At 37.7% G+C, this 12,280-nt stretch overlaps 1 protein-coding gene across 1 annotated transcript; it reads right to left on the bottom strand.

Annotated features, from left to right (window-relative positions):
* Nucleotides 1-1,390: 1,390 nt before the first annotated feature.
* On the bottom strand, nucleotides 1,391-7,923 carry LOC140155228 (cytochrome P450 2D10-like). Its single transcript, XM_072177980.1, has 3 exons — nucleotides 7,146-7,923; nucleotides 3,246-4,205; nucleotides 1,391-2,791 (listed from the first exon to the last, which is right to left on the bottom strand). The coding sequence occupies exons 1-3, from the start codon at nucleotides 7,513-7,515 to the stop codon at nucleotides 2,577-2,579; spliced, it is 1,545 nt and encodes a 514-aa protein (XP_072034081.1). The 5' UTR covers nucleotides 7,516-7,923; the 3' UTR covers nucleotides 1,391-2,576.
* Between the last annotated feature and the right edge of the window lie 4,357 nt (nucleotides 7,924-12,280).

Here is a 12,280-nt window from a genome sequence, read left to right as displayed (position 1 = left end):
TATCAACTCATATAAGTGTACGATATTGCAACATCTTTATGTAGTTTCCTCTTTCTGTCATTTTAGGCAAGTTTCGCAAGTATAATGCGCAACAAAATGTATCAAATTGTTTATAATAATAATGTGTGATATTCACATTATTTATGTGCAAAATGCATCTTTGTTGACCCAACAAATAAATACTTCGTTCATCATTTATTGTCAAGATATAGGTCTATGTCTATTCATTAAAATCCACAATAATGTAAAACATTTATATACAAAATATATACCGTACTTGCAACTTTTGTAAGATAAAATTATACATTTGTTATGTTTGCATTTGTTCTTAAATGAAATGAGCAGAAGCAGCGAATCGTGACGTCACACGACGTTCAGTCGTTATCAACTCATTTAATTGTACAATAATGAAACATCTTTAAGGATGAAGGGTCACTCTAAGTTCAAGTGCGAAATTTTAAACATTGTTTTGTATCGTGTCTTTAAAGGTAATGCAGATTTCTGAAAAAAGTGAGTAATTTTGAGGGAAGGATAGAAATTTGACTCTTTTTTTCCAAATTATATGTCTTTAGAACATAAATATGCAATTTTGTATCGATTTGGAAAGTTAAGGTAATTCGTTGTGGTGGACGAAAAACTTGGCATGGGAAAACTAAATTTGGTGGTTTTCTCAAAAACTGCTCATTTATTCAGAAATATGCTGTGCTAGTTGGATTCCGTGCATCATCATGTACTTATCATTACTTTTGATACAATACAAAACAACATCTAAAATTTCCCACTTATAACCCTGCATTTTCATGCACAATACATCTCTTTTCACCCAACAAATAAATATTTCATCATTTAGTGATAGGTGTATGCCTATTCATTAAAATCCACAATAATGTGAAACATTTAATGCAAAATATGTACTTGTACGTTAAAAATAGATATTTGCTACGTTTGCATTTGTTCTTAAATGATCAGAAACAGCGAATCATGACGTCACTCGACGTTCAATCGTTATTAACTCATATAAGTGTACGATATTGCAACATCTTTATGTACAGTTTCCTCTTTCTGTCATTTTAGGCAAGTTTCGCAAGTATAATACGCAACAAAATGTATCAAATTGTTTATAATAATAATGTGTGATATTCACATTATTTACGTGCAAAATGCATCACTGTTGACCCAACAAATAAATACTTCGTTTATCATTTAGTGTCAAGATATAGGTCTATGCCTGTTCATTAAAATCCACAATAATGTGAAACATTTATATACAAAATATATATATATACTTGTAAGATAAAAAAATATAAATTTGTTACGTTTGCATATGTTCTTAAATGAGCAGAAGCAGCGAATCGTGACGTCACACGACGGTCAGTCGTTATCAAATTGTACGATATTGAAACATCTTTAAGGGTGCAGGGTCACTCTAATTGCAAATGAGAAATTTTAGACATTGTTTTGTATTGTATCATTAAAAGTAATGCAGATTTCTGAAAAAATTAGCACTTTTGAGAAACGTTTCAAAAGTATGGGTCATATTAAAGGATTACAATTTGACTTCTTTCAATTTTGACCAAAATTTGGGATATTTTAAGATATAAAAAGAGTATAAGGTACTAATTCTAAAATTCAAGTAAACAGTTACTAGTTCTATGTCTTTAGAAAATACATATGTAGTTTTTATCGATAAGGAAAATTGTTGTGGTGAACGAAAAATTAATACTTGTATGTACTTCTCATCATTACTTTTGAAGATACAAAACAATGTCTAAAAGTTATACAACTGTAGTAACCCTGCCTGCCCAAGTCGTCAAATTTTCCGTAAAACATAATCTCATCCCAGTATAATGATATGCTTTGTGCTACTCGTGAGCAGTGTTTTAATTAACAAATGATCAAATGTCAAATGATGATTTCATTTGAGAGTAAAAGAAATTTATTAACCACGTATATCACTGTAAAATGTATAGGCCTAATATCCCCCCCCCCCAGATGGTGTGATATTACTCAATAGAGACTTTCTATAGTCACCAAGTCACCAAAATCATGAAAACTTGACAGCAGATGATCCCCAGGGGGCGCCCTCGCAGCTTTATTTCTCCCTCCTCCTCGTTTTGACCTTCCCCCCTCACATCACGATTTCCTGCCAGCCTGGTGGGTAAATCCCGGGGTAAAACCCACCACCTCTTCATTTTCCCTTGATTTAATTAACCCTAACAAAGGATGGGTGCACCTTTCACCAGTGCGGGCGCGTGAACCCCCCGGTGAAACACACAGGCCATCTCCGACCAAATCAAAGAGAACCCGATGAGCTTGTTCTTCGTTTGGACATTTGTTAGTTTAAATGGAAGTTTGTCAATATTTACGCGGTAACTTTATGTGTGTTTGAAATGGTAAAACCCACATTGAATAACAAAGAAAGATTATTTTAAAGTTCGTGTTAAAAATCATCAAGTCTGTAAGAAGTGTCTTCTCATATCGAATCACAGTCAGTTAATCGAATAGTTTGCTGGATTCCGCCCAACAGCTTCATACTAAAAATATTCACTTTATTGTAGTTCCGTTCTTAGTTCTGATCACTTCATACTCACTGTGTCCACGTGAGTTTCATACTGACGCGTTATGAAGCATGCCTTGAATGGCTTAGGAACCCTGTTGAATCCAATACTGGGAGTACACGGAGGCATTGGACTTCCATGAGGCAGGCGGATATTGAAGTTTCGACAGATATTGGCAATAAATAAAAATAGTTCTGCCCTAGCCAATCGTTCTCCGAGGCAGTTTCGGCGTCCTGTGGTTGAAACAAAAAGACAAAAGGCAAAATTGTATAAATAAATATAGCTTCAAACAGATGGAAACACCTCCCACGATCAGGCATGAAAATCATGAACTTGATCGATGTAAAACCTGAAAAACGCATGAAATTGAGCAAAAGCACCCCCAAAACCAAAATGCATACTTTTTGGCAAATAAAATTCAGGTTAAAAGCTGAAAATTCTCATGTCTACATGGTGCGGTTCTCGGATACTGCATTATAACATAGGTCAATGATAATAGATATGGGGAAGCTTAGCTCCATTTATTGTATATACCGGTGCTGCGTGCAAAACTACATACTGTGCAAAATATGATATTTTGCATATGCAAAATTACAAACTTTTAAAGAAGTATGTAGTTTTGTATATGCAAAAGGGAACGTAGGGGAAGGTATTGGGAAGATGAGGTGGCAGAGGTACATAGCCTACCTGAAGAATATGGTACAAGAAACTCTTGTTTGACCAAAGTCACCGGTTCTTCCTTGCTCAGGAATCGTTCTGGTTTGAATTCCTTCGGATTGGTCCACAGTTTGGAACTCAACATCGTGCCCAAGAAGTCAGCTATGAAAAATGTTCCCTTCGGAATGCGGTACTTTTCATACAGGGTATCTTCCGTTGCAGCTCGCATAGAAAACGGTGCAATGGAGCCAAAACGTTGGGTTTCGTAAATAACCGCTTGAGTGTAGAGACAACGAGTTTGATCGTTTATTGTTACAAAAGCTTGTTCTTTTGGGATGACATGATCGAGTTCTTCTTGTATTTTAACTTGTATATCTGGGTGCAAGATAAGCATTAGCATGCACCAATAAATGGTAGATGCTGACGATGTAGTACCAGCCATGAAAAATTCAAGAAGACAGATCTCAAGGTTGTCATCGGTAAAGCCAACATGTGCGCTTCCAGTCTTTTCCATCTCAATCAGATAATGATCGATGAAATCTTTTGGATTATTTTTGTCCAGATTTGTCTTGTGTTGCTCAATTTCTACTCTTTGTTGAGCTCTTAGTGCATCAAAATAGTCAAAGACGACTTTGGCTCCGATGTAGGGCAATTTGCAGAGTGTTGGGAAGAACATTATGACACACCTGTAGGATAATGACCGCATACACTCACTCAAGTTGTTCATCATTTTAATGTGATACGCATCGTCGTAAGCGAACTGGTGACCATATGCAAATGCACTGATGACATTCGCAGTTGCTAGCTGCAAAATTATGTCCGGATCGAACTCCTTTCCTTCTTTCTTTCTCAGAAACTGCATGAGCTTATCTACCTCGCTGATGATGCTATCTTGCCCCGCGGTTCTTCCTAGATTGAAGCTGTGCATGATGCGGACCGCGAAAGATCGTTGCTTCTTCCAAAAGCCATGAAATGAAGCCCCAGCTATACCTGTGCATAAAAAGAGATAAAAAAGATGAGATGTGCCGGCATTTAAAATCTATTCCCCGCATAATGTTCACATAAGATTCTCGAATATTTGTACTCGGAAAGGTCATTTTGGAGAGTTCAAATATGTCACAGTGGCAACAATAAACATGCATTCTCAAACTGGGCATGTGACAGGATAGTAGTAATTCTGTACACGCTCAATAAAACGTGCGAAATTGGTGAGCGGAATTGTGTTTTTTTAAAGCGATTTTGGAAAGATTTTGATGCTAACATTGGAAACACACGCGGGAGAAAAAGTTCATATGTATCGACCCGGAGAATGATGATCAATTTTATTGTAGTTTCCTATTCCATTCGTTTGCAACAATATTAAAGGGTGTCTCCGGCAATCACAACATTATGCCTCATACATGTCATATAATTAGAAAATTAATTATGAAGCACGAATCACATGGTTTTATTTTAAACAAACTCATATTGACAATAAAAACAATAAAACAGCCGTCTCTCAACACGCGATATTCAAAATTCCCGGGCGCCGAAATTGTCGAGGGTAATGACGTTCCAGTAATACAATGAAGGCTGACAACAATTGAGCACAAATAACCACGACGTCATTGCACTGGACAATTTCGGCGCGGGTATTTTGAATATCGCGTGTTGAGAGCCAGCTGTTTTTATTCATATTTATGGTCAATATGAGTTTGTTTTAAATAAAAACATGTGATTTGTGCTTGACAATTATTTGTTTAACATATAAGGCATAATGTTGTGATTGCCGGAGTCATCCTTTAACCCAAACCACACACAGCCTCAGATTTCCTTCTATGGTAATGACATTGTGTAGATCTTACAGTGCTGAATGATTTACTTTTTCATCAGCAGGTTGACTATAAAACGACTGGTTAGGAGAGGAGATTATGACGATGAACGTGTATAAGGGGTCAAAGGTCATTAAGTGGTCATTTCCGGTCAAAGTCCAAAGAACTTCAAAAATTCATATCTGCTATGTGTGAAATAGCTAGGTGGTGTCACTTGCACACATGCATGGCCATTGACTAATGTTTACTAGGGGGTAACATATTTGGGATCAAAGGTCATCTAAGGTCTTTTCTGGCACTCGATAAAATTCTTAAAATTTAGCCAAATTTGCTGTATCTCAGCCTATGGAAGACGGATAGGGCCCGTTATTGCTACAGTGATGCAACATTAATGGGGGGGGGAGGTCTATGATAGTCTCGACCCCATAGCTTAAAGTTCAAGGTCAAATGTCTAAATCTACAAACAAGCTCCGATTGAGCTAAAATTCACTAGGACCCAGGGCTCACGTTATAGAGGTCTAAGGTTAAATCGCCGACATTCTTGGGCTCAAGTAATAACCATTTTGACACTCCAAATAAGAAAATGCATAAGAAAAAGAAAATGCATTTAATGACATTTGTGAACCAGGGTCAAAGGTCAAATTTTAGAATTGGTCCAATCAAGCTCAAATTCAACAGGAATGATTCTTACGACATTCCAAACATGATCAAAATATTTATGATCCCAAAGGTCAAGGTTTAGGGGTCAAAGGTCAAATTATAAAATTGGTCAAAATTAACCCATTCACATATATTTACTGGCCGGCGGCTTGTACTCAGATTCTATTGACTCTAGTTTACTTTGGTGCTCTCAGTGGGTCTTCAAAATTGGAAAAACTTAAAATGCGATTTTCTAAAAACAGTATGTAAAAATAGCGGCGATATATTGTAGGCTATATAAAAGTAGTCACAATGTAAATCAGTGTTTATTATCATGATTATTAAAGGTGATACGGGAGCAAATAGGGACAGAATTAACACGATCGTATTTGACCGCTAATGCTTCATGCCCAAAAGATATGTATTGTGCAGTGGCGGATCCGGGGGGGCAAAAGGGCGGCCGCCCGTCAAATTTCAATGGGAAAAGCAGAAAGAAAGATTAAAAGAATAAAGAAAGTGGTGGCACCCCCTTAGTCTAAATCTGTACCCCAGTTTCCCTCTTAAATCGGGACGGGCAACGGCGCATTTGCCCCCTCAGCCTTGAGCTTTTCCCATTGCCCATCTCCCTTTTACATGAAGGAGGCATCCGCGTATTTACCCCACACTCTAGGGATTTCCCCTGTCATCATAGGCAACACGAAGGGGATATCGGGGCATTAACCTCTCAGTCTTAGACTTTTCCCCTGTATGCTGCCCCTCCCCTTTTCAAACACGGGTGCCATGAAGGGGACATCGCGGCATTTACCCCTCCCCGCCCCATTCTTGAGCTTTTCTAAAGTCCCCCTGTCAAATAGGGGCGGCGCGAAGGCGGCATTGCCCCTCCCCTGTCCAATAGGAGTGGCGGGAATCAGGGGCATTTGTTACTTTACTCAAGTTTCCCCTCCCCTGTCACCAATCACATGCCACACACATATGTGGGCTTTGCCACTAGTTGTCCCTGTCTAATTAGGCGGTATTAAGATAGCATTTGGTATTGTCCCTCACCTTTTTATAGTCTTGAGCTTTTTTCCCAGTTGTCCCCCTGCCAAAAGGGTCACGCAGGGCTACAGAAAATCTTGAGCAGCTATTTTTAAAACAAACGATTTATGAAGTATATTTTGGCACAATTTCAAAACTCGGAGAGGGGGACCCCTCGGGCACCCCCTGTACGGGCCATGGAGCCCAAAAAACGTGATCAGGTACTTTTAAATTGTACGATTTTGACATACATTTTCTCAACTCCCAGAGCAGGGGTCAACCCTCTGCACGAGGGGTCATGCAGCGCTACAGAAATACTTCATCAGGTGTACTTCATCAGAGATCCTCCCTTGTTACACGCCATTGGAAGAACTCATTATTGGTTTGTGACTTATCGGAGAAAATCGGCGCATGGAGCATCGCATACCAAGTTAAGGAAACCTGATAGAAAATAAATTCTTACCTCGGTCTTTGAAATAATCATACATAGCCGGTATAGGAGCTCTTTGGGACAGAAAATTGCTGCAATTTAAAGCATCCTTCAAAGCTTTGCCGTGTAAGTAGACTATCGGTATCGTGCCTATTTTGAAGGTGAAAATATCACCATAAACCTCGACCTGCTTCTCCAACCACCCTTCTTTGCCAGCGGTAAGGAGATTGCCGACAATAGGCAACCCTGGCGGTCCCGCTGGATATTTAGCTTCAAATGCTTCTCCAACGTTTTTGTGACCATACGATTTGACGATATACAATAGTATCAGACAGAAAAAGATCACCAAAGTTAGGATAGCAGTTGTTGTGAAGCCAATCAGAGACAGATTCATGAAAGCCATGTCTGTGGGTGAAGATTGCTTAACAAACTGAACATATCACTCCAGCTTCCTAGAAGTTTTAAGCTGACGACCAGATGTATGAACCAACCAATCATAGGACCCAGGCAATTCATCTTACCTACCACGTGGGCTCCGTAGGTGCACCAGGCCATTTCGATTTACATATAGCTAGCATCACTATAGTTTCCTCGAACTTTTAAGCCGACTACCACATCAACCAACCAATCATAGAATTATTATAATTTTACCACGTGGACTCCATTAAGTTTACCATGTTTACCAGGCCATAGCTACCTTGCACGCGAGATGAAAACTATTATTATTCATTACGCATGTCCCCATACCAAAAACCTAACTGTTCACCATGTTCACTGCCTTTATAGACAATTATTATTTATGTCATGTATGTGTATGCAAAACTTATCTCGTCCCCGGGTTGCACTCCTGGTTGCACTCAATATTGCAATAAGAAATCTAGCAACAACTCTTACTGAACTTGCCGGTACCGGGTATGAAGTAAAGATAATGTTTGGTTTCTATTTTATTCATGTGCAGTTAAGCTGAAAGTCACGCAGGCGGGTGGGTGACTTATCTTTAAGGTGCTTGAAATAAACAGCGCATACTACGGTAATATTATAACATCAAAATTAACAATAACAATAGCAGCAAGAAGAGGAAGAACGGTATGATGATAGAAACGTCTTCATGCTTTAACCCTTTAAGAATTAATTTGATTATTTCCAAAGAATCTTACTATCAACACTAGCAATCTTAAAGTTAAAAAGTGCATTAATGGTAGATGACATCGATCATCTTCGATGTCTCCACTGGAGTTGTACAAGGTGACGGCTCCATTTCTATTTATAGTGTTGGTAGACGGGATTTTGCTGATGCCACTGCGATTGAGATCCACCTCTATTGCGTGCACATAATTACTATCAAGAAAAACAAAAGTCTTCCACTTTGTTAATATTCGTAGGATTGAGTTCTGTTCCCCCATTTACTGCAGGCTTTCTACAATTCATTGGTGGACGTTTTTAGCTTTTCGAATACAATTTCCATGAGGGTTGCATCATTAGCATATCGGGTGTTGTTTATGTGCATTCTGGTTTATGTTGCCTAGATTCTGGATATCTTTCATCACAAAGGTTGAATAGGTTTGGAGAGAGGAGGCATCCTTGTTTCACACCATCTATTACTTTAAACTACGTGGTGATCTGTCATTGACCATAACCGAGCATTTGGTTTGCTTGTACATGCTTCGAATGTGGTCATTCAGAACAGAATCTTGTCTAATCCGATGGATTGTATACATTTCCAGAGCAGGCCTACTTCTCGCAGATGGTATCAAAATAATGCTACCTTAAATCAAGAAAATGCCAGTGAATCAGTATACACCTTTTCAATAATTTGCCGTTCGACAAACACTGCATCTGTGGTAGCTCAGGGAATACGAAATCATCACTGTTCCTCCCTCAGGTGGTTATCTGTGGAGTCTTGGATTTTATCAAGGACCATCTTGTAGAACACTTTCACTGGGATGGACAGTATGGCAGATGCTCTGTAGTCATGGTAGTTGGTTGGATTGGTCTTCGCTCCAATCTCCAGTCATCTTACCAAGCTGCATTTAAGATTGTCAAGGACGGACAGTTGGGCGGTTACTCTGTAGTTGGCTGGGTTGTCCCACCCCTCTTGAACACCGATGTGATGAGGCCTTCGCTCCAATCTTCAGGAGTTTGATCTTTTGACCAAGCTGTATTTATGATTGTCAGTAGACACTGTCTCATCGGAAGAAGCCCACCTGCTTTAAAAGTTCTGGCACCCACTTTGTCCCAACCTCATGCTTTGTTACTCCACCTCGTCTATTGTGAAAGGTATTGTATGCTTGGGACTTTAGCAGGTTTAGTAACTGCAAGGTCTGGAATGGAATTGAAATTATTTTCATCTCATGGGAAATGAGCTGAGTGTTTAAATGTTTGCTGGAATATTCCTTCCAGGACTTCATCACCCACACAGGGGCTGTTTTTAATATTATGCCGCGTGCATTAAATTGTTTTTTCCCTGCTAGCGTTTTCACCTCCATTATTTAAGAGTTTATGACTTCGTTTGTTGCATTTAAAGTAGTATCATCTCCCACTTCTGTTTGGCATTATTTTTTATTACGCGTTGATGGTGACCTGTTGGGCTTGGTTGAAATTAGAGATAGCGAACCTTATTTGAAGTTGGAGATAGTGAACCTTCTTTGAGATAGTGAACCTTCTTTGAAAAGTAAAGAACCTTGTTTGTAATTAGTTATATTGAACCTTAGGAATAAAGGACCTTGTTGTAGTAAGTGATAGTGAGCCTTAGAGATAATGTACCTTAGGTATAACAGATAGCTGTATGTTACTATTCTGAGAGGGCCATCCTTAAATATTTTTTTTTTTTTTTTCTCTTACAACAGAGTCAAAGACTTAATAAGTGTACTATCTTATGATATAAAATCAGTTCATTTATTTCAAACCAGATTTTTTGGCATATTTGCAATATTTACAAATGTACCAACTTCCACCTAAATGAAATCTGCCAAATCTGCTGTGTTTCTTAGAGCAATTTTTACATAATGTTGTATTCACTGCAGACATTTTAATTTTGGCTGTTTAATATAGAGTTGATCTCCAGGTTAAATGGCCAAAATAGCCAGTGTGGTTTCTCTACTTTACCTCGTTATTTTGGCTTAATAATGGGCAGAATCCTTTCCTGTCAGTTATTACTAATGCTATTTCAGCATTTTGAGTAAAGAATAACAAATTGAAATATGATGGAAATCATACATTATGGCTCTAACCATTGCGTCATTCTGCTCAAAAATTTGATACATATGTGCTCTCCTTCATTCTAATGTCATACCGTAAAAACTCGATAGTTATCACATGTGCTTACTACCGAGCACTTTTAAAACATGCAAACGTGAAGTGTCCCATCCACAAAAGTGTAAAGGGTTTTGAGCAAATCATCCACACACATAGTTAAATACGAACAAGTAAACCTGCAAATGTGTGTCTCAACCCCATTAGTTCAGTTGGTAAAGCGCTGGACTTTGGTACAATTTCATGTTTTCAAAAGTGCTCGATAGTAAGCACATATGCTAACTACGGACTTTTTATGGTATTCATGTTCCACCACCAAGGCCGGGCACCAAGGGCAGTATGTGAAATGTTCCTAGATATCCCATCAAAATCAACATTGGAAAGGCCAATTTACAATTTTAAAGTTTGCTTTTAGATACATCATATCATCATGATCATAATATAAATTATCTTATCATATTTCATATATGAATATATAAACATATGATTGTGATATCAGATGAATCGGACTGGGTAAATTAAAACATCAAATAACAAAGGTTGATGTTTATACGTCATACTACCCCTGTGTATCAAAGTTCTTTAGCAGCTCAACTCTAAACCCACCACATGTTTGGCTGCACCTTTGCCCAAATCTTTATTGTCCCAGAGAGTAACATTTAAGAAGAAAAAAATATCTCAGCATCTAAAAATAACCATGCCACTTTTCACATAATGCTTAAAGTCATAATGTACGATCTTATAATATGAATTGGGTTAATTTTTTTCAAACCTGATTTTTTTGCATATTTGTAATGTTTACACATGTCACAACTTGCACCTAAATGGAATCAGCCAAATTTGTTGTGTTTGTAGGTAAACAGAGCAAAGTTCGACATAAAGTCATAATTCAAGAAATTATGACTTTATGTCCGCCCATAGAACTGCGTGTTAAACGGCCAAAATAACAAGCAGTGTTTCTTTCATGTTACCTCGTTATTTCAGCTCAAAATGGACAGAAACCATTCCCGATCATTATTACTAGTATTATTTCAGCATTTTGAGTATATAATGACAAATTTAAAATTTGAAGGAAATCGTACATTAAGCCTTTAACTCCTCTAGGCTTGTTCCTTAGGCAATTGCATAAGTAACTTATTTTTGACACAAGATTATTTTAAGGGACAATATACCTTGGAAACATCTTTTTGTAAGATCTTTGGTGGATAAGGCACATATTTAGTTTATTTACAGAACCTTTTATTGGGAAGGTTCCAATTTGATTATTGATATATGGATAACATGCATGCTTAAAATACATATTTGTTTCAAATAATAATCATATCATGATATCACTGATCATTAACATTACGTGATTTATCTGATACTGATAAAAAACGGAAACATTTGGCGGGTAAGGCATATGTGACGATGTGATCAAGCAAAATCAGTCGGAAGTTGGAAAAATTGATTTTAAGATATAGCCAAACAAAGGAAATATGTCCTTTTTGTTTCTTATTGTTTTGAAAACTCCTAAACTGCTCATAGCTTTTGAACTAGTCTAATTTCAATGGGGTTTTCTGCAACATGTAGCTTTGTAAAAGAAACTGAAAATTGTATAAGACCGACTCCAGACTGATTTTGCTTGATCATGCACACCACATATTATGGTGATATTTGAATGAAATCAAAATACCATTTCTTCTCTCTTCCAAGCATTTATTTCTAAATTTTACTCTGAAACTGTCTACAAAAAATGTAACCAGTTGGTATAAATTTGCAGTAACCAACACACTATGCCCTGAGTCAGTCCATTTCATGTATGTACTTCTCAATCTGAAACAATAGGGCATATTCACATTGTCCTTATCAGGTTGCCCACTGGAGGCTAGACTGGAACTGTCCTCCAAAAATGCTGGAATAAATAAATTCTCCTT

The sequence above is a fragment of the Amphiura filiformis genome, chromosome 6, assembly GCF_039555335.1.
Source record: "Amphiura filiformis chromosome 6, Afil_fr2py, whole genome shotgun sequence".
In the NCBI taxonomy this organism is placed as follows: Eukaryota; Metazoa; Echinodermata; class Ophiuroidea; order Amphilepidida; family Amphiuridae; genus Amphiura; species Amphiura filiformis.
This window is presented reverse-complemented; position numbering and strand designations above follow the sequence as displayed.

Excerpts from the sequence above, each read along its gene's own strand:
- LOC140155228 (XM_072177980.1), bottom strand. The coding sequence starts at position 7,515 with ATGGCTTTCATGAATCTGTCTCTGATTGGCTTCACAACAACTGCTATC. Across the intron at positions 4,206-7,145 it reads TGATTATTTCAAAGACCGAG|GTATAGCTGGGGCTTCATTT; the intron begins GTAAGAATTTAT and ends TTTTATGCACAG. Across the intron at positions 2,792-3,245 it reads TCTTGTACCATATTCTTCAG|GACGCCGAAACTGCCTCGGA; the intron begins GTAGGCTATGTA and ends TTTCAACCACAG.